This window comes from Sphaeramia orbicularis, chromosome 14, assembly GCF_902148855.1.
Source record: "Sphaeramia orbicularis chromosome 14, fSphaOr1.1, whole genome shotgun sequence".
Lineage (NCBI taxonomy): Eukaryota > Metazoa > Chordata > Actinopteri > Kurtiformes > Apogonidae > Sphaeramia > Sphaeramia orbicularis.
The window spans coordinates 15,577,245-15,601,146 of NC_043970.1; the positions used below are offsets into that span (position 1 = coordinate 15,577,245).

At 37.8% G+C, this 23,902-nt stretch overlaps 1 protein-coding gene across 1 annotated transcript in view; it reads right to left on the bottom strand.

Moving 5' to 3' along the window:
• Positions 1–2,525: 2,525 nt before the first annotated feature.
• clmpa (CXADR like membrane protein a) overlaps positions 2,526–23,902 on the bottom strand; it is a 225,113-nt gene continuing 203,736 nt past the window's right edge. The window contains exons 2-7 of the mRNA XM_030154487.1: positions 23,629–23,786; positions 22,655–22,853; positions 13,507–13,674; positions 11,226–11,348; positions 8,525–8,666; positions 2,526–3,987 (exon numbers count right to left, since the gene is read on the bottom strand). Of these exons, the coding sequence (XP_030010347.1) occupies positions 3,600–3,987; positions 8,525–8,666; positions 11,226–11,348; positions 13,507–13,674; positions 22,655–22,853; positions 23,629–23,786 (1,178 nt within the window). The 3' untranslated portion in view covers positions 2,526–3,599. The remainder of the gene's footprint in view (positions 3,988–8,524; positions 8,667–11,225; positions 11,349–13,506; positions 13,675–22,654; positions 22,854–23,628; positions 23,787–23,902) is intronic.

Below are 23,902 nucleotides of genomic sequence, written 5' to 3' on the forward strand. Positions count from 1 at the left end.
GCTGCTTTTAACTGTATTTATTTAATTTATGTGTGAATATGTTCACTTTCTGGTGGCAAGGTGATGGTAAAAAAGATTTATGTAGCGCCTAAGACTTTTTAGAGCAGAAAACATGCAGCTGAGCTCTCATTGGTAGATTAAAGATTCACCTTGAGGCACAATTTTATGGGCCTGTAGCCAATTAGAAGTTTGTTTTTCTTTTTTTTTTTTTTTTTAATTTTTTGTCACCATATGATTGGATAATTTTCTCTGGTTTGCCAAGTGGTTTTGAGTAATACAGTTACTTTAAGGACTCCAGAAAGAGTATAAAGCACATGGTTAACCTGGGCCAAATGTCACAGATAACAAAGTTTAAGTCATTTTCAGTCCTTTACACCACTGTTTAGTCTCCACCTCTGTGTTTTCTACAATAACTATTGTTTATTGGAGTATAAGGCCAAACACCACTTGGCTATTCAGGTCTGTAGGTAATACAGGACTACAAGATGTGGGATATAACAGTTAGAATCCCACAAGTAACAGTTTTATTTCTGTTTTCATTTTTTCCATGAAGAAAGTGGAAACAAACATACTTTTTGTCAAACATTAAAATCAAAGGCGTATGGCACCCATAAAATATAGAATTTTGCACCCTCCAGTTTTGTTTAGCACCAGCTGCTACTAGGTTTTGAGATTTCAGAATCACTCACAACACGACACACAGTGATGATGTCAAATCCTGAGTGACAGAATTGTTGAGCAGAGTCCATACTACCATTAAGTGAACACTGTGGAAGAAGAATAAACTGTCTGCAGGGCAGTGGGGTGGAGACTTCTGTACAGGTGAGGCTGTAAGGAAAGCAAACCCATGAAGCTCATCACCGGCGTAGCTATGTACATAGTTATCACAATAACCCACGCAGAAAAGTTGGTGGTCTCCACACTCCAATCTAATCTGATCGCATCTGAGTAACAGTAGACACTAGTCGCTTTTCCATTGACCCTCAAATTGCGCAAATATAACTTGCGCATAAAAATTTACCTAATGGAAAAACTACAATTTCGCCAAAAGTCTCATCTTTCGATTAAAAGTTTTTGAGCTGGCATGAGGTGGTTTTTCGGGCATAGCACAAATGGTATCACGCAATACTGCAATAGAAAGACCTTTTTTCGCAACTAGAGTCAGGTGAATTAAAACCCAGGAAACCCAATCATTTTTTAATTTAGTACGAGATAGAGGGGTAATAAATAATAATAACTAGACAAGCACTCGGAGAGCACAGACCTCCGCCAAGGCAGATCAGTGCCCCCCCACCCCCACCACCACCACCAAAATTTAATCATTTGTTCCTTGTGCCAGTATCAACATTTCCTTCCATTTCCTTCCATTTCATCCAATCCGTCCATAACTTTTTGAGTTATCTTGCACACGGACAGACAGACAGACAGACAAACCAGCGCTGGCAAAAACATAACCTCCTTGGCGGAGGTAATGAATATATCTGTAAATCAACACCATATTTACGTTCGTTGCCATGTTTATGGAATGACTTCTTGTGTCATCTCGCAATAATAAATGAACAAATCATCGCATTTGTGATTTAATGGAAAAACTAACATTACGCACTTCTGGTTGTTCGACATTTAGTAAATATCGGTAAAGTTTTGGGCAGATGTCCAATGGAAAAGCGACTACTGATTAGAGATCCAAACCAAGTCTGGCTTCAGCGTGAACACACTCAAATAGATCAGACTCCATGTGTTATGAAAAAATCTGAGTCACACATGAAGCAAGCAAAAAAAAAAAAAAAAAAAAAAATCCGCCTCTCTGGACACAGCCTAAGTTACCCCACAGTAACTCTGGCATTAAACATGACAATGAAAAACCTCCGTCCTTGGATCAAGGTTGCACATAACACCCCTACCTCCCTACACACCACTAGCACTATGCAAAGAACCAGAATCAAGTACAGTGCCATGGGAGAGGAGCACAGTGGTGGTGAGACTCACAAGACAAGTTGAAAGAGGAAAAGGGATAAGAGGCAGATTATGTATTGAAGGGGAGGAATGTGATTGAAGAATGAGGAATGGAGAAGGATCAGGTTTGTCCTCTCTGCTGAATGGAGGATGAAGCACAAGGGCAGGATTTCGGTCCGTCCTGTGTGTCTGTGTGTCTGTCTGTTGGCTATGGCTGGTATGCAGTAGGTCAGATATAAATGGAGCTCTCCCTCTAAACCTACATTAACTCTGATTAGTGTCATGTTCCCTATGAAAGCTCATAAATTTGCTATTGTACTATACATGTTTAACTATTACAGTGGGCATGTATACGACCAAAGGCACTCTTTAGGGATCATTATTTATGTTCTACTGTATTAAGAGTGCAGGGGATGATAAATTTCACTCTATATAAAATATCCAGTGAGCAGTCTAAACTCATCCGAATTGAAAACAAACATTTTGACGTGGGCGGTTTTGACTTATTGCTACGAAAAAATACTGTACATACTGTAATACACCTCATTTAGAATCACATTCATACGTTATTTTTTTCATTCTCTGATTAAAACAAACAAGGTTTTCTATGCACAAAACAGGAAAAAAAATAAGGAACAATAATGTAAACCTTCACAATGTGGCACTTCCTCAATAGGGCTCCTGCAAAACCCTGCAACAATCTTCAGAAATAGCCATGATCCAGGAAGGTAGAGTTAAAAAAAAAAAAAAAAAAGTATTTTGGAGCAGTCCTGCAGCCACAGTGCACATACCACCCCTGTCAACCTTCCGAATCCGGCTGGAGGCTGACATTTCCCCTTTGTCTCCTGTTTCCTGTCATCTCTTTACCGCTGTCTCTATCCAAGAAAAACCCCCAAAAAAGTATTAAGAAATGCAATGAATTTATGTTGGATGAATCTTTCCTTATCTGTTCCCGTCTAAGGGCTACAACTATTAAAAATGGGAATCTGTGCACATCTACACATGGAAATATGTATGTGATCAGCACAAAGGAAGCAGTGACAAAGGAATTCATTACATTTATGTCCATGGTACAGCAGGTAATATGAAGTGTCCACTTGAAGTCTGTTTGTACAATCAAAGCCATTCGTCCCATTTATATAGCAACTTATAATGAATCTACTGTCATCAGTTAAGCCATAGGTGCAGGATATCTTGTGTATTTACTGCAGGAAGGTGTTCAGGATTGGTAGAGATGGGTTAAAATCTGGACTATTCCCATATGAGCTGTCGAAATATCTTCAATTTGCAGTCTGTCGTCTTGGGCAGAGAGAAGAAAGTTGCCGTGTAGGGTAATCTTTTCTTCTATATGCAGCTAACTTCCTCCGTTCTGCCTTCTCTTCTCTCAAAATAAAGTTACCCTTATCACAGATGTTGCTCAGAAGTCAGTGTGTGAAAAAATAACACCATATTGTACCAAGATTATTTGTGTAAAGAAGAGATTCTTGAAGAGTTAAATTGCAGAAAGTGTCAGAATGTGAACGGTGAGAGTATATCTGAATAATATGACTGGATCCGTATCAGCGCCCTGCTCGTAGGTTCAGCTGGTTGCCGTGTCCTGAGGCTGCCTGGGTTTTTATCCTCCTGTCCTCCCTTCGTCTCTTCTACACAGTCTGGAAGGCCTTGGTCTGAGCAGGGATCATAACAGGAGTGGCCCCCATGCGAGTCAGGTTCCCGGGGCTCAGTTTGGGGGGTGGGCTGGGCTTGGAGTTGGAGTTGGACGTAGATGTGGAGGTGGAGGTGGGCGTCGTGCGGGGTTCGGGTATCTTGGGGACCGTCTGATTGTAGCCGGGTGGAGACTGAGGGAAGGTTGGGGCTTGGCAGTTCTCCTTGAGGGCGGCGACTGCAGGGACACAGGCTCGTTGGCCCCTGGGAGCCATGTTGTGCACCATGGACTGGGTGGAGGAGGTGCCTGAACGAGAGCTGCCGGAGCGGGAGGAGGAGAGGGAGTTGGGCTTCACAAGTTTGGCTTTGGGAGCTTCGGCATCCTCCCTGAAATGAGAAGAAGATCTCAGTATAAATCTAATGCACATTTACACGACAACGGTTGTAGACGACCTAAAACGGAAAGTTTTCAGAGTGGAAGCTATTGTGTCAAAGGGCAAGCTGACATGATGGATGGATGGATGGATGGATGGATGGATGGATGGATGGATGGATGGATGGATGGATGGATGGATAGATAGATAGATAGATAGATAGATAGATAGATAGATAGATAGATAGATAGATAGATAGATAGATAGATAGATAGATAGATAGATAGATAGATAGATAGATAGATAGATAGATAGATAGATAGAAGTGGTGGGCCTAAAAAAATATCTGAATCACAGACTGATGTTAATTATATTTTGTCCATGAATACTTATTAAATAATTCCAAATGTTCTGTCTGCTTTCTTTCATAGCTTTACCCCTGGTTGTGCTGCTTCCCCACATGTATTTTCATATTAAAGCATTTAACCAATCACATTTCAGCCATCATTTGTTACCAGGCAGGGTCACAGTAATCTGCCTGGGGGCCTTCACAATCAGTTCTGCGGGCCCTCTAGCAAAACACCAGTCTCTATGAAACTGTTGCTTCAACTAATCAGATTTTGAGTTGGCGTCACCAAGGCCCTCTAGCAGGCATACAGTAACGTCAGCGTATTCATACCCTTTGATTGGATAGTCAGAGAGCGTACTAGCCAAAGCTAGCAAACTGCATCTGTAGCGAGTTGCACGAACACAAATATAGTTGTGTTGGTTTAACAGCTGTTTTGTTAACCCACAATGGCTGAAGGAGGAGAAGAAATGGATTTGGTTGCAGATTTATTATCAAAGCCATTTTCAAGATGGATTCTTCCAGAAAAGCTGGACATCGTTAAGAAAGATTCTGAAATTCCGAAGCTAGCAAGCCAATCACAACCAGGAAAAGGATTTGTCCGTCACTTTCACTCCACTAACTATGACCGGTACCCATAATAATAATCTGTATAACAGAGTAGTTGAATTCTTTTTGAGGAAAGAAAGGAGGATGGATTTTGTGCATAAACATTCAGAATTGTTGGTGAGAAAAATGTTGCTATTTTCCTAAATAATATTGCAAGTTAATGAGGTTATTGATGCTTTTTTATGTGTGTCGCAGCTGTAGCTGCAGTAGAAGGAGACTTGTGCACCCCGGGTTTGTTTATTCAGTAAAGGCGTTTATTGTGGCTACATGAGTTCTTTGTACTGCATTTCTGCATAATAAGATGGTTTTTATAACCATAAAATAGTCATTGAGGGGTGGATTGATTCAGATGGAGCACTACTGAAGGCCTAGGTGTGAAATACACGGTCTGCTGTAGGTAGGTAGGTAGGTAGGTAGGTAGGTAGGTAGGTAGGTAGGTAGGTAGGTAGGTAGATAGATAGATAGATAGATAGATAGATAGATAGATAGATAGATAGATAGATAGATAGATAGATAGATAGATAGATAGATAGATAGATAGATAGATAGATAGATAGATAGATAGATAGATAGACAGACAGGTAGGTAGATGTTCATAAAACCTCTGAGAAAATTCAATGTGTTACTTTATGAAAACATAGAAAACTGAAGAAAAAGTGTATTTCAGCAAAACATCTAACATAAAATCAAGTGTCTACGAACCCTGCCATTTGTCAAAATACATGATTTATTGATCGATTAATATTTCAGAAGATGATGGTATTTCTATGCTTCTGAACAGCCGAATAAGACACATCTGATGCTTTTTTATCCTTTTTTTTAATACATATTGATGATGAGAAGATGCTTTTGGTGCCTGCAGTGATTTAGGTCTTTGAGGGTTAAACTAGAAATACTTATGGATCTTCGAGTAATTCCAAGTACAAATTATAGGAATAATTTAAGAAAATAAAAGTGATGATGAAATAATGTTAACATAAAAAAAGATGACATGAACGTACATTCCTAGAGGTGTTATTAGACTGAAAAAAAAACTGCCTGAAAGCTCATATAAGATATATTCTGTGTGAGCCAAGATCCACATTCTGCATTTGTATCTGAAGTACTGTATACATGCCTGAGGGAACACTTAGAAGAAGTACCATAGACTTAGTGCACATGATAAAAATGAACCATTATGTTGATGTTTTAAAGACACAAGCTTTGAAGTTTGTACATCTGGTAGACTTTAAGACTGCACTATTAACATACAAAGCAAGTCATAATTTACTCTCTACAAAAAAAGGCTCTTAGACGGAAAGATGGGTTATAACTTAAGAGGAAAATTTCAATAAAAAAACATTGTGTTCATACCACTCTGAAGTGTATGAGTGCAGTATTTCAGTTTTAGATGTTGAACTAAGCTAAATAGAAATATAAATCAATTAAAAATTGAACAGGCATGAGGATGGGGTTTCATTCAGGACTTGATTTGTTGGTGACGATGCTTTTGTGAGGGAAATAATAAATATGTGTAAATGTGAGGTGATTAACAGAAAAGGCTTAGGGTTATGAAAATGGATGGGCATGTAATAATATGAACAATGATATTTAATTGTTTTTTTTTTTATTTTTTGTGGAGAAAAACTGTTGTATTCTTGCTTATTATTTGCTTCATGTTTTCTTTCCACTTCTGTCTATATTTGTATCTGTGATTCGTACCCACTGATTTTCATTCTTTGGCTACATTATTGATAAAGAACACTCCCTCGTAGCCTACATTATTTATCTGGACATTCATATATCTCAGTTGGTGGAAGTATTGTGTTAGCAAATCTAAAAGGTGGACACGATGGCCTTTTCATGTTCTGGAACATGTTGGGTTCAGGGAGGGGAGTCTCACAGTTCACTGCTTTGATATTAGTGCCAACTGAGCTGGAGTTCTGAGACAAAGGAAACCAGGATTAATTGTTGAACAGGGTACATGCCAAGAACCGTCGTCAGTCTCAGCTCCTCATTATTTTATCATGAAACAGTTAAGGTCGGGTCAGCGTTATGACTCATAGCCATTTCACGCATGAATTAAGAGAAAAATGATCCACCTTTTTTTTCTTAAGATGGCTATTTATCATTCATTCATTAAATTCTAGGCTTTATGAATCATCCTTAACTGTGTATACTTAATGTTCTGCCCAAAGGCTTTGTAACCTCAAACAACACAAAAACAATATTTGATATTTGTCTTTTCTAAGCCAAGCAGTGCAGTACTAGGTCCTGGAGAAAATAACAAATCTGTGGACTATCACAGTAGCTGAGGGGAATGAACACTGTAGTGATCTTTGGGAAAAAAAAACAAAAAAAACCCTACATCTCAAGGAGTAAAGTTCACAAATTTGGGAGATTTGAAAGAACTTTTTTGAAAATGCCAACATCAAAAAAGAAGGAAGTCATTCCTCAAGTTCCTTCATATATTGTCAAAATAAGTCTCTTTGTTTTCAGGAAACCAAAAAAGAAAAGACAATGTAACCAGAAATTCAGTATTTGATTATTTAGGCAAAAAAAAATCTATCTATCTATCTATCTATCTATCTATCTATCTATCTATCTATCTATCTATCTATCTATCTATCTATCTATCTATCTATCTATCTATCTATCTGCTATCTATCTATCTATCTATCTATCTGTCTGTCTGTCTGTCTGTCTGTCTGTCTGTCTGTTTATTTTATTTTTCTTTACCAAATAATGACAATTATTTTGGTGATAATATTTGAGTCTGTGTACATATCTACACTCCAAACAAAAAGTTAAGGATTTTTTTTTTTTTTTAATTTTTGGCTATATTTTTTCAGTTGGGATTCTTGCACAGTGCTTTTTACTTTTTTGTGTGTGAATTGAATTGAAACACATTTTTTTAATGACCAAACATACTGTAGTTTTATTTACAAATGGCAAAAATGACAAAAAAAAAAGACAAAAAAAAAAAGAAATATCTTTAACTTTTTGTTTATAGTGTATGTATATTATTTACACTTACTGGAACTTGCTATGTTTAACCTCCCAAGACCCAGCTGTGGGCATTTGTCAACAAGAGTTTCACAACTTTATATTAAAAAAAAGAAAAGAAAACTGTCCACCACAAAGGACATTCCATAAAAAATGTAAAAACTGCATCTGAAAAAACTGTTGCATCATGATGTTTCCAATATAGGCACTTAGTTAATAAAAAAACAAACAAAGCTTGTACTTTGCTGACATCTCCTGGGTCCCAGGAGGTTAATGGTGCATTGGTCTGTGATTATAATACATTAAAAAATGTGAAAAAAAAAAAAAAAAAAGAGGAGTACAATGTTCTCTGAGGTTAGGATGAGTTCAGTTAGCTAGTGTGTTAACAAAACAATATGTATAATATTGACACAACAGTGGGAAATAAACTCAAGGTGTAACAGTAATATTCAGATATGTCTATAAGAGTGAATGGAAAAAAGAAGTGGAATTCAGTAAATATGAAAATACGTCACCTCAAAACAAGTTTCCTGATTACAATGTAGAACTACCCACGATAAACTAACCGATGACTGAGTGGAATTAACCGTCTATATTGTGAAAACTGTACCTGATTTCATTTGGGGTCTCTTCCTCTTCGTACTTCTTCATCTCCTTTTTGCGGAACACCAACCATATAATCAGGATGATGAGGAGGACGCCGAAGGACACACCCACCACTGCACCCGCCACCACACCCATTCCCCTTACGTCTGCACACACAAAGTATTAAATGAATATTATATGAGTCTGAGAAGACATTTCACCAAACATCTGCATTGAATGCCAGGTTACTAAACTTTACATTCACACATCTCTTCTACATTTGTGTAAGTTGAAGTAAACACATGGGAATAAGTAAAGTTTTTTTATGGAGACATGCTGTGGGTAAAGTCATTTGCAGCCAATGGGAAGAGGTTGCGATTGATTTTGTATGTGTTCAATAGTTAAAGCATCCACCAATAACAGAGCTGGTGGTTCAATCACCTCTCTCAGCTTCCTCAGGTGAAATCCTATGCTATCTTCACAACAGATGCATCATGGATTTTTTTGGTGTTCCACTGGACATAACAGCACACCATCATTTACACATAAAAGTTTCATTTTGACTTCAGAAGTAGTAAAAAAACCCAAAAAACTATTGTATAAATTGGAAAAACAAAACAAAACATAGTAATCTGAGTTCCGTTTATTTACAGTTTGATGTTACACAAATTGCTTTACAATGTGTCAAATGAAAATTCAGTGATGTATGAAATTAAAACAGGCAACAATAAACTACTTATTAGTTTACTTCAATTCAATTCAGGAAACTTTATTTTGTCCCCAGGGGGTAATTTAAAGTCATATAAAAGAAAATAATGTAATAAATAAGAAAAAGAACAACTAAAGGTTGCTTGCTGTCTGGGTCCAAATGTTCTTCCACTACATTTTACACATTTCACTTTGTTAATAGTACTATTCTGGTGTTTTCTTACTATGATATTGCATATTAGTAGTGTTAACAGTAACATTTTGCTTATAAAGTTGCCAACTTTGCTTTATATTAGAGGCCAATATATTGATTTTTTTTAATATCGGCCATCTGCCTTAATTTTGTTTTTGAAAGCCGATATTTGATCAGTAGTAAAAATGTTACAAGTTATTTGATCAGGCACCTGTGTGCCTACCAAGTTCAATAAATGTTGAAAGAGTATTATGTGTATGTGTATTAATCATTTCATTTATATTGATGCATAAAAATCAGAATTATCTGAGTGTTTCAATTGTATTTTATGGTCAATGTGCTTTAAAAAAAAAAAATCAGCCTTAACTCATAAAGACCCAGCACTGCTTTTGTGGCAGTTTCCAAAAGAATTTTTCTCTGTATTGAACCTTTCTCAAGTGGTTTATCACCATTTATTGTAATATTATCCTCTGTGCTTTGTTTTTTGTTTTTTTCAGTGAAAATGTGTTGTTTTTTTTTTTTCTCCTATATTTAATCCGTGATCATGTAAATGTTCATTAAATTATTAGAGGTAATATTTATTATGTCAGAAACAGACAAAACTGAAGAAAAAGTGACTTTTTTCATAAAATGTATCATTAACTGAACGTAAAACAAGTGTGTCAAGCCACTGTCATTAATCAAAGTCCATGGGTTTTACTGGTGAATCAAAGTTGTAGAAGATGACAGTGTTTCTACAGTAACTATGGAGCCTCTGAACATCCAAATGGATCATTACTGACGACCATGAAAAGATTTTACACCAATTATTTACATGTATCGATAGGATAAGTGGATCAACAGGTATTAAACATTTTACATGACAAGACAGTTTTGGTCACCAGTGGATGTTTGGGTCTTTATTTGCTAAATATCGGCCTCATAAATTGGCTGTACATATCAGCTGACTAAATTTTAAAAAATCGCCATCAGCCTTAGAAAAACCCATATCGGTTGACTTTTACTTTATATTGAGTCCCTTAAATTATATGTTTATCTAAAAGTCCACTAAATTAAAGGTGTGTCCATACTTTGTCCATATGTAGACTTGGAAACTAAGAAATTGTCATATTTAGTATTGTTACATGATTCCTTGGATCTGTTTCTCTGGATATCTTAATATTCACAAATTAAGATGGTGTGTCTGCACTTAAATGTCAAAAAAACCAAAAAACAATCTATATCCAACTGAGCAAAATCCATCTGGTTTCTGTTTTTAGGATGCTGTAATTAAATACAAATCTCCACTGGTGAACTAATGTTTAGTATTAAAGTTAACTGGGAGTTTTACCAAGAATGTGTTTACCATATGTGTGTGTGTGTGTTACTACTCAGTTTTCAGGCGTTATTTTAGTTGCTCAAACTAAGTTGTAATTGCCCCTCCATCATCATTACAATATAAGTATGCATAATAAACAAAATGTCAAACACCTGAAATGCAATGTATAACAGTCAGATTGCAGATGTTTGGTTAATCAAAGCTGTTATCTTTCCTCAGATTAATTAATGACACTTAGCTGCTTTATTTATCTATCATGACTTTTATATCATACACAAATCTGACTGCTGTTTTTTTTGTTTGTTTTTTTTTTCAAATCAAGCAGGCCAAGTTTACCGATTCCAACGTAGAACTACACGTACATAAGCATATAAACATTTGGAAATGCAGGTGGGTGGCCCAGTTAGTATTTTAGATACTGTAGGAAGATGCAGTTTTTACTTCCAGTACAAAACCTGCAGAACACTGTATGAGCACATTCAGTCTCCAGTGTCAGAGGCCACTCACAGTGCATCTTGACCTCCACCGTGCAGCTCTCTTCTCCCACATCGTTGCTCGCCGTGCATTTGTAGACACCAGCGCTGTCCTTGGTCAAGTTCCTCAATGTCACAATCTCTGGATTTTTTAAATCTGAAAAAAGGTTTGCATCGAACCATGATTTTACACAGCAAATACAGAAAACATCCAAAGCTAGAGTTAAAATCAATGTGGCAGAGGCTGAGTTATTTGCACATTTAGTCTCTTGTTCAAGTGCTAATAATCCTAAATGCCCCACAGTGCAACTCAATAATGTGTTTTATTTGACGTCGCTTTCCCCAGTTTCTAATGCAGTCAAATGTGTAGTGTCGCAGCCAGGCTGAGATAACCCTGGAGATGAATCGACACAGCTCTGAAGGTCTGTCCTTAACCCTTTCATGCATGGAATGTGAGAACCTGAGTCAAGATTTATTTTTTGAGTGTTTTTATTCCTCCTTAGCCATAAAAAAACCCAATGTGATCGAGTTTTTTTTTCTATGGCGTTACAAAAATATCCATGCATTTAATTTTTGAAGTAAAGAAACGTGTTTAAAACCCAATATCAGAAAGTGATATGAAAACAATGAAATAAAAACTTTTTTAATGCTGCTAATCGGATGTCTTCTCACATTTTAACATATTCTAATGGTAGTACCGTATTTTCCGGACTATAAGTCGCACTTTTTTTCATAGTTTGGCTGGGGGTGCGACTTATACTCTGGAGCGACTTATATGTGAAATTATTAACACTTTATTATGTAATTTCACATGTTCATTATTTTCACACTGATAACCGCAAGAAGGCGCTCTAGGCTTGTGTACCTGTACCTGGTACTTCTGTACCCCTGAAAATTTTAAATTTCAACGTTACCGGTAACTTATAAAGACAACTGAGATGGGCTGAAAAAAATGCCATCAAAAAGAAAATCATATTCTACAGATTACAAGCTGCAAGTAGTGAAATATGCAGCTGAAAATGGTAATCAAGCAGCAGGAAGAAAGTTCTGAGTGAGCGAGAAACTTGTGAGGGACTGGCGAAAAGCGGAGGTTACTCTTACTGCAATGAAGAAAATAAAAAAGCGAATCGCGGGCTAAAAGCTAGGTGGCCACAGCTAGAGGAACGAGTTCGCACATGGGTGCTTGAACAACGTGCTGCCGGGAGAGGCTTGTCAACAGTGCAGTTGTCTCCACGCCCAGGTAATATGTTACGTTAACATACTAAACACGTACTCAGTTCATTGTCTATGCGTCATGTAGCTGAGGTTGTTACGTTAGCATACCGTAACCCTATTCAGCCTGTTGTTCTTCAATCCATTATTATTTTAAATTGCCTTTCAAGATGAAATGTCTGTTCTTGGTCTTGGATTTTATCAAATAAATTTCCCCCAAAAATGCGACTTATAGTCCAGTGCGATTTATATGTTTTTTTCTTCTTTATTATACATTTTTTGGCTGGTGCGACTTATACTCCGGAGCGACTTATAGTCAGAAAAATACGGTAATTACTTACTTCATAGAGATAATATGCAAAAAAAAAAAAACAACAACTTTTTGTCTAACAAATAACAATTGATTTACATTCAAACATGTTACTGCAGATCAGGTTTATCAAGAACAGCACAGTTACAGTAATGGTATGCATGTCAGTGTATGGGATGATGCATAAGTGTCCACTGTGTTGGCTGATATGGAACTAAAACAACAAAACCCATGAATATACAAGAGAACAGCTGTAGAATAACTGTCCACTGTAGTGACCTATGCATGAAAGGGTTAAAGATGCTTTGGACACTTTTTTAACGCAAATTGGCTCTGATTTTATTGTTACGATTCATGTAATGCGTGTAGAAGTAGAGAACAGAAAAAAAAAGCAAACTGTGGAAGAATGTGAACAGACAGAGCCTTCTATACTCTGGCTTATGACAGCGGACTGCAGGAGTCAGCACAAAACGCTATAAAGTCAAAGAGCTGAAACATGCCAACAGACAATGCACCATTTCTTGGTCTGAATCCCTGTCCACCTGGACCACATGACAAAACTGATGCCGGGAGCAAAAACACTGGAGTATTTTGCTTACAGAGTTGATAAAGAGAGACACCCAGCTGATAAATCAAAACCTCAGCAGTGCTTCAAAGCTGCCATATAGAATACAGACACATGGCCTCTAGTGTCGGACTGTTGGACCCTGGTTGGATTGAACTGAGAGTGTTCATCTTTACTGTCATCAAAACAGAACACGTACATACTCTGACCATGTGTGAGAGGTCTTACCTATAAGAGCCAGTGGGGGCAGCTTCCCAACGTACTTGCCCTTGTCCAGGACCCTCTCCCATTTGTAGTGGATGGGATCGGAGCCGTCGGCCGACTTGCAGCTCATCTTAACGTCACCGCCCTCCAACAGCTTGCCCTCCATCCAGCATCGTGGCTTCGATGGCTTCACTGCAGTCGGACAATCATGAATTAACCAGAAATAATCAATAAAAAAACTTTCTTTTTTAGAAAATCAGAAAAATTGAATTGTCTTATATTAACATACATGTTAATATAAGTACTGTATGTATATATGTTAATATGTATATTAACCCTTTAACAATTGCAATCTCTCGGGTGCTAAATTTCGCACTTTACAGCATTCAAATTACTGTAACTCCTGAACCATTTGAACGATCCGCAAAATTCTGTTGTGAGATCCTAAGATTTCCAATGCTATATAACACTTTATGGAAGCAATGTGGGACTCTATTACAAGTAGAAAGGAACTAGGTGCTTCTATGAAACTGGCTCCTAAAAACAGGACAGAGGGGCTAAAAATTCAGACCTGATGTAGACTAATGTTATGAAGCAAGTTTGAAAGCATTTTGGGTCTATTTTGAAAATAAATATTTACTGAGAAAAAAATAAACTATTTTTCAGATAAAACACATTTTTATGTTTTTTTATATAATTTTTTTATACTAAAATCTGCATGTAACACGGTAAAAAGGACACGAAAATTACCCGCTACTATTTTTTTTGAATATTTTTTTTAATTCTCTCACAGGTATATTTTGGGATTCAAACTAATTATGCAAGGCAGAGTGTTTGACAAAAATGACCGCTGTTGCAAAATCACTTATGATTTATATATACTATCGGCATTGTACCCGTGGTGCAATTGTACAATAGTGCCCTCCTGTGGTGCAACAGCGGCATTGCACCCATATGTCCTCCTGTGTTGCAACATTTGGACACCGGGACACGCGTCGGACACAGAACGTCCATTATAGTAGGATGTTTAAATGGGCAGGTTCCACGTGTAACACAAGTGGACACGATGGGTTACACACGAAACCTGGAATAAGAGTGCCGATTCATTAAAAACCCACATGTCTGGATCAGAAAAACCACTAGGATCATCAAATTTAACACAGTGTCTTTATTTATAGTGGTATATAAGACCATTTACCGCTATGTCCAGATCCAGGTCCAGGTCCAGATCAAATGCACTGACACCTTGGTAGCTTTTCATGTCCCAATTTTGGTCGTATTTTTGGCCCCAATATTTTATTTAAAAAATTCATTAATTTTGGGATGGCTCAGAGCAAGAGTATAATTTTTTTCCATTTATCTGAGGTCATCATTAGGTCCATCCTGGGGAGAAATATATCTAAATTTTTCTTTTATTATTGGGTCTAAAAAGCAGGGAAAGTGCCAGGTACCAAAATGTACCCAGTCTCATAGAAGTACCCAACTGTTTCAGAGACTTCCACACAAGCAAAAAAACAAACAAACCTGGAAATAAAAAAATATGGATACTGAATGTTCAAGACCAGAAAGCATGTTTGAGCACATGTAAAATAGTTGAAAGTTTATTTACTCAGTCTCAAAAAGTTTTGTTATGGACATTTACAGTTGTTTCTGATAACAAATTTGCTAAAAACTTCATGTCTGTTTTTTGTCTTTTTTACTGAAACACAGTGTTTTACACATTTACTATTTATAACAATGAGAATTAATGGCCAGATATTGAAAGTTGAGTTCTTTCTGAAAACAAAGATGTAAAAGAATTGGCAAAAAATACATTTTCTGACATTTGTATTGCAAAGAAAACATGAAGACACTTAGGTGGACTGTTATAATGGCAGTCTTTGGTTTTGCCCCAACCATCAGGTAACTATATTCACGTTCACTAGTTAAAATCTGCCTTTAGACAGTCAACTTTTTGTGACTGAAACCCCCAATCAGATCATGGCGGATTAGACTGAGAAATCTCCAATAAGCTACTCAACTCAATAACAATCCATTCTATAATACATGCCTCTATATCGGTCAAATATCGTCACAGTGCTAACATGATCTGTTGGTGTGTGTGATGTATTACTGTGTGTCATAAGTAGTATGTGTGTTGTTTTATTCATGTGTGTTTAGTGCTGTTCTGTCAATATGTGAAAGTTTTAATTGTGAGCTGTCAGGGGGGTTGAAAATTGAGCATCAAATGGAGATATGTATATTTAATGATGTACATGATCCTTTACAAGTGAAACAAATAAATAAATAAATCAAATTGCCCACTTCATTCTCAGAATATCGATGTTCTCAGCATAGAGAGGCAAGCGTTAGGGCTTATTGCTTCAATACTGAGGTTTATGTTGTAGAACAAGTTGAGGCAGAACACTGGTATTTCATCACCTGATGTGCACAAATACACCGTTCGTTGGCCGTAAAGTTGGAATAATTTTGTTTTCAGACACATTCCTCTTTTTATTCCTATTTACACACATCAGTAATCACCTTTAACCCGGAGCAGAGATTACATACTGAGTCCCAGTTACACATTATCGATCAAGCATAAATAACATTGTCAGTCATTTCATGAGAAGAGGTAAAATATTTTATTCCAACTTCATGGAAAACAGTGTATATTGTACATAGTAACTAGGTGGCACATGCAGGTGAGAGGACACCAATTCTAAATAATCATCCGTCAGATAATTACACTATATGCTGTTATTACCCCACCCCCTGAAGAGGAGGCAAGGGGTATTGTTTTTGGTTCGATAGCACACTCTAGCAGCAAAACTATTGGTTGAATTCATACCAAATTGGGTTTATAGATTGCCTGTGACCCAGAATAGATCTCATTACATTTGGGGAAAAGTAGGTTTAAGTTCAAACTTGTTATGAATTTTTTAAATCTTTTTTTTCCCCATTTACTTACAATGGGTGTAATTACCTCCGCCAAGGAGGTTATGGTTTTGTCGGCGTTGGTTTGTCTGTTTGTGTGCAAGATAACGCAAAAAGTTATGGATGGATTTGGATGAAAATTTCAGGAAATGTTGATACTGGCACAAGGAACAAATGATTAAATTTTGGTGGTGATCGGGGGTGGGGGGGCCACTGATCTGCCTTGGCGGAGGTCTGCGCTCTCCGAGTACTTCTAGTTTCACATGTCTGTAACAGCAAAACTATTGGTTGAATTCATACCAAATTTGGTTTATAGATTGCCAGTGACTCAGAATAGATGTGGTTACATTTTGGCAAAAGTAGGTCAAAGTTAAAATTTTTTAGGAATTTTTACCTCCGCGAAGGAGGTTATGTTTTTGCCGGCGTTGGTTTGTCTGTTTGTCTGTCTGTCTGTCTGTCTGTGTGCAAGATAACTCAAAAAGTTACAGACGGATTTGGATGAAAATTTCAGAAAATGTTGATACTGGCTCAAGGAATAAATGATTACATTTTGGTGGTGATGGGGGGACGCCGATCTGCCTTGGTGGAGGTCTGCTCTCTACGAGTGCTTTTCTAGTTAAAATCTTTTTTCTTCTCCCATTTATGAATGAAATTTCACATGTCTATAAAAACATCAGTTTTGTTTCAATATACTTCAAATTTGGCACATATGTTGAGGCGATTGATATGTTGACATCAGCACATGTATAGACATGATGACATCAGCTGGGTCGATGCCAAAATAAGCTGCAATATGTGTGAGGGGCGGGGTTTGTTGTGCCTGGCACCACTTGTTTTTATTGTAAATAGAAGCAAAATATAAAGTATTGCATATGCTAAACATTTGGACTGTACTTCAGTCAACTTCAGAGAGACCCAGTGGGTAAGTTAACAGTTTTGAGTTCAGTTGATTCTGTTGATGAGTGACAGGATCAGAGGAGCGGAGTTTTAGGTGGGCATCTCTGCAGTGCACATTGTCGAGGCAACCACAGGGCAGCATCAGCTGTCAGCACTCTTTGGTTTTCTTTGGCCCTTAAAGAGGAGCAGACAGTTGACTGCAGAAGCAGCTCGCAGCTATTCTTTGCCTGAGGCGAAGTGAATGAAGTTGAATGAGTAGGAGCGACATTGCAGCAGTGATGAGTGTTTCATGAGCAGAATCAGAGGAGCATGTTGGTGGCAGGGATAGGAGTCAGAGAATGTTTCACAACGCAGCCCAGACTCAGGAGCTTTGGATATCTTCTATTAACCATCTGTGTTAAGTCTTTTTGGCAAATTCAAAGAGGGGCAGTTTTAAAAGACATTCGGGAGGTTTGAATTTACTTCACTAGGACAAGACGGGAGTTTTTGTTTACTCTCAGATCCTTTCAGAACGTTTCATACTACGGACTACAAAGTTCTAATACAACTACTTCATTTCCGATTTTGTTCAGCACTTTACTTATAACTTAAAGAGAGGATTTGCGATGTCATGTCACAGCCTCTGAGTATTTTGTGGTATAAAGACAAGAGCTCTGTCAAGTCAATACTCTTACCTCTAAACAATACAGTCCTGTGGGCGCATGTAACTTTATTTGACACACTGTCATGTCTTGAAAGCTCCTTGGATTCGCGTGAGGCCTGAAAACCCAATGTGACATTTGCAGTATTTAATCTGTGCAGGGATTTCATTGGCTGTCATCTGTGTTTCTCCACGGTGAGGAGTGTTGGTAATGATGCAGCAGTTACTACCTCTGTAAACGTCTCAATCATGTCTCATAAAGAGGAGACAGTTTTAATGTAAAGCGCCGCAGAGACTGCCGAATTTAATCAATAAATGAACCGGCTTTTATGATTTTCTATGCTTGCAACTTTCAGGAAGACAGAAATGTTTTACTGTCAGAAACTGTAGTACATCTTCCAGGAAATAACTTGGCTGAATTTCTTATTTTACCAGCGTTATCTTTGGTCCACAGGGCTAAGAGTGAGGCTTAGTATGCAACAGGCACATTGACATCTGGTTTAAAGCTGGAAATCTTGAGAAACCTGGTGTACAACTATTATGCAAGACCCAGGGATCACCATGGTAGAGGAGTGAGTGGAATTGCTCTGCTGTATGAATCTGACTTGATGCTTAATGTGTGAACGTCCAGCAGCCTCTGGGAGCTACAGTATCTTCAGTAGACTGGAAGAGGAAGCAATAAATAATTTAAACAGGGGTACTAAAAACCAGTGGGGTTTGTTTATGCCGCTGTATTGGATAGTAAAGAGGTGTTTTCTCTTCCCTTATGGAGCTGCATGCATTATAGATGTGTTGCTATCCTTTACAGATTTAATACCAGTGGGTTGGGAATGCTCCGTTAACTGGCTAGCCTTGGTAGCATTAGTCTGTCACCACTGCTTTCCTCATACACACAGTATTTTTCCGATAAAGACAATTTAGCTATATAAAGAACGTAGCTAGCAGTTTTATTTGTTGTATCTTACTTTTTTAGGATATCTCAGTCCAAAAAACACCAGCATAAACAAATAATAAGTGCTAACATTACCACTGGAAGGACCTCAGAAAATGTAGCTGCTAATGGTTTGGAGTTTAATGTGTTCCCTAAAAGGTTGGCAGCTTCAGACTAAGAAAATTAGCTTTGTGCTAACTCTGACAAAAAGCACTTAAAGGTGGGGTAGTGTGGTGTCAAAAAATCAGTATTTTGATCAAAAGTATTCAATTTGTAATCAAAAGTATTTAACCTGTGTTCATTAAGTATTTAACCTGTATTCATTTGCATGCCTGAAGTTATTCTTGGTGTAATGTGTGGATTGTACCAGAGTAGCTGATTTTTTTGCCTGGGAGACCTTCGAAAAAACGAACATGTGAAGCCATCGAAAGAACATGTGAAGTTGTGGAAAGTTACAAAATGGGGCGGGAAGAAAGAGCATGTGAGCTCATGGAAAGTTTTGGCAAACGTGGTGTACAAGAGAAGTACACGTGAGTGGAAATTTTGGACATTCTGGGAAATAATTTACATTTTCTGGGAAAAAGTTTAATATTAATATATGATAAATTAATTCTAGGAATTAACTGCATATGTATATTCTCTGACCAATCCTGATAGACACCAAGAAAACCGTACCCTATCGGAGACAAGCTAAAAAGGGGGGTTTCCGACGTGACTAGATTAATGTTCAAAATCTGATAAAAAATGGGTATGGTTTGTAGCTAAACCCGACCTACTTCTGATAATATAAAAATGGTCTCCTGGGGCGAAAAGGTCAGTTGCTTCTGCGGATGTCAACTCAGTGTTTATTTTATGCATGAATAAACACTTTATGCGGCTCCAATTCTGCTCGATCTCCGACTTTGACTTGATTCTGTGTGCATTTACTTGACGAAGCTCCACTACGCAGATGGGAGTACAGAGACGTGAATTCAACATGCCAGAGTACAGTGAGGAAGAGCGTCAAAGGGACCAAAGATGTCTCCCACCTGCGGCAGTAAATTTTTCACGACAGTAGGAGATCTAAGAAAAATAGTTCGAGCAAGCTACATTTTGAAAATACTCAATTCAAAAGTCCAAACTCCTTTCTTCAGACATCCCCCCAAAGCCACGCCTCCAGAGCACTGGCACGAGCAATGCTTGTTCTCGAGGGTTCACGAGTGCTGCACAGCAACAATTTGCCTGGCCCAAGTTCCAGCGGCCCCGATCCATGCATACCTCATTCAGTCTCCTCTAACACCCCCGCTCTTACAGAGCAGCCCCAGTTCACACCTATCTGGCTAACGTTACATTTCCTACTGATTTATGTTTGTGACGAAACAGTTTACCGGTGAACTTTCCATCCTAATATAACTAATATAGCCAAGCTCTGGCTCTGGCTTCGTTTCCTGTATCAGTGCTCCAAACCTCTGAGAACGCACGATTCATGCACGAAGAGGGGTACACACAGAGGGGGGAGGGGGAGGGACAAATGGCAGTTGAGTTTGATAGACACATCACCATTCAATCATTTTGATTTTGGCGCTTAAATGATTGGATGGTGTTTTTTCAGTCCTGTCCGTTCCACAGGTGACTAAATTTTTTATGTTTTGTGTTAGAGCATTTAATTAATTAGTTGTAATTGGGGTGTAAAGGGGATTTTAAGCAATATAGTAAAAAATGCTCCAGGAAAACATCTTGCACCCCACTTTTAAGAACAAGACAGTTCAGGGGAGAGCGACTTCCTTTATCAATAGTCACTTTTCCATTGTTCCTCAAATTGTGTGAATATAACTTGCACATAAAAATTTGCCTAATGGAAAAATGACCATTTCACCAAAACTCTCATTTTTTGATGAAAGGTTTTTGTGCTTGCAAGAGGTGTTTTTTTTAGGCGTAGTGAAATTGGTATATCGCGTAAAACTGCAACAGAAAGACCTTTTTTGCACAACTAGAGTCACATGAACAAACTAGAAAAGCACTCGGAGAGCGCAGACCTCTGCCAAGGCAGATCAGTCCCCCCTGATCACCACCAAAATTTAATCATTTGTTCCTTGTGCTAGAATCAACGTGTCCTGAAAATTTCACCAAAATCTGTCCATAACTTTTTTAGTTATCTTGCTAACAGACAGACAGACAGACCCCAATGAAAACATAACCTTCACCGTTCCTTGGCAGAGGTAAAAAAAAAAAAAAAAAAACGGATGCTGATGGATTTTACAGCAAGCAAAAAAGAAGAGTTTTAAAAAACAAACATGGTGGAGTATGTGTGGACACACGAGGAAACTGAATCATTTTTTAATTTACATTTACATTTACGCATTTGGCAGACACTTTTTTCCAAAGCGACTTACAGGGGAAAACCAATCAAATCACTTAATTAATCAAATTTTATTTATATAGCGCCAGATCACAACAATAAAGTTATCTCATGACACTTTATATATAGAGTTGGTCAAAACCAGACTCTAAGCCAATTTACAGAAACCCAACAGAATCTTTAGAATTTAGTACGGCATAGAGTACTATAGAGTATAGAGTACTACATATCTGCAAATCAATGTGATATTTATGTTCGTCGCTATGTTTATGGAATGACTTCTCGTGACATCTCATGATACTAAAGAAAGAAATCTTTGCATTTGTGATTTAATGGAAAAAAATAACACTACGAACCTCTGTTTTTTCAACATTTAGTAAATGTTGGTAAAGTTTTGCGCATATGTCCAATGGAAAAGCAACTAGTGTCACATGGTTTGTCCACTGCCATGCCCCTTTAGGAAACTAGAGGCAGAAGTCCCACCCATTCTCATGCACTAAATTTGTAAAAAAGGAAAAAAAAGGGAATAGTCAATGATTACATTAATTTGATCCTTTTGGAATTTAGCTATATAAAGAACATAGCTCATGGGTGTTTTCATGCTTTTTTATTTATTTTTGTTGCTATTTTACCTGTGACCAAGTAAACATACATATATACTCTTTATCAATCAATCAATCAATCAATCAATCAATCAATCAATCAATCAGTCAATCAATCAAAGTCTTTATAGCTTTATACTAACTCTGACTCAATACATTAAACAGTAAAGAATTGCTGATGATTTGTTACACAGTCATAAACTAGAAAAGCACTCGGAAAGCGCAGACCTCCACCAAGGCAGATCAGTCCCCCCCCAATCACCACTAAAATTTAATCATTTGTTCCTTGTGCCAGTATCAACCTTTCCTGAAAATTTCCTCAAAATCTAAAGTCCAAACAAACAGACAAACCCCAATGAAAACATAACCTCCACCATTCCTTGGGGGAGGTAATAAATAAAATATAATATCCAACATGTCCATGTCATATCCGGTGTTATATGGTGCATAAATTTGAGTGGTTTATTCACACTTTGATCCCAGTGTGAGAACATCATTTCTGAATATTTTCTTTAATGTTAATGATTCATAACATTCAAAGGATTTTGTGACAACACATTGTTTCTTTTTGTTTATAATGGTTTTAATGGTTTTGCTAATGGCAGTTTGCCATCTGATGATTTTGTAACTCTAAAGTACAAAAGACGAGATGAAAATGTAGAGGTCCACTTCCTGTTAGAACTTTTAGATCCACATTTTGGTCAGTCCAAATACCACAGTGTCACACATTTAACGACAGCTCTAATGCTAATAGCTTTGGGGTTTGGTGACACTTCCTACTGGTACACTGCTCTTCCAAAGCCCTCTGTGGTCTCTCTCATCGGACCCTAAGGCTGTCTGCCACTTACCCAGCACTATGAGGCTGATGGTGCTCCAGTGGTATTGTGCACCATTCTTCACTTTGCAGCTATACTCTCCTGAGTCCGTCAGGGACAAGTCACTGATCAGCAGAGAAGCATCGCCTTTTAAGTACTCTCCAGCAAAGGCCACCCGGCCACGCTCTGCTTCGTTGGGGTCAAAAACCCGTCCGGCAAAGTAGGTGATAATCTGGTGATGGAAAAAAAAAAAAAAAGGAGAAATCTTACGTATCTTGGACCTCACATTGTTTAATGTTACCCTTTTTTTTTACTGTGTCATGCCACTGATAATCTGTTATGTTTTGTCCTAAAATCATTTAACCTTGAAGCCCTAAAGAGGCTCCAGGAACCAAAAGCATCTACTGATCTAAAATACATCTTTTATAACTTCTGAACCACTAATCCTGTTAACCCATAAAGACCCAAACATCCACTGGCAAGTTAGGGTTAGCCTAACCCTAACTTGGCCTGTCCTCAGTGACATTTTCAGGCCTAAACAAGTTAAATTAACTTGAAGTAACCTGGCAATTTTGTGGAAAACAAGATGGATGCCCATTGTCCCCTCCCATGACCTTTGATCGGATTTAAATTCCACCGCTACTTCGCACAAACCAGTTTTAACTTGGATTGCGCAATTTGCCCCTGCTCACTCATGCATGAAAACCTGGGTCTGTAAATTTTGACAAATATCCACCAATCCCCTACCTACTGACGTCCATAAAAGAAAATTCCAAAAATTATCAAATGCAGAACTGGGGGTAATTTTTCAAAATGTATAGTTTTTTTTTGATACACCCTGTACATGATCAGTAGAATAAATCTTAGAAAATACCTGATTTTTGCAAAGTAATGTAAAATCCAGAGGGTGATATTATTATAAATAGTGATAAATCACTTGGGAAAGGCTGTAGCAAAAATAGTTCCTGGTCTTTAAGGGTTAATTTCTTTCTTAAAGAGACACTCACCACTCTCTGCCTGTTGGTTGGTTTGAGAAGCAGCCATTCAATGTCCAGCGTGGGGTCATCACCCACCCAAAACTGATGGTGACAGGGCAGCGTGGCGTTGTCTCCAACAACCCTCTTCATTTCCGTCTGAGCGCATGTCGTCAACACGCCCAGCAGGACTGCAAAGAGAAAGACAGAGCAGCGTGAAACACTTAAATATTACATATCAATGAACTTTCAGACACAAATCAGATATTGAGCTGCTGACAGAGAAACAGATTAAAACAGAATGAAA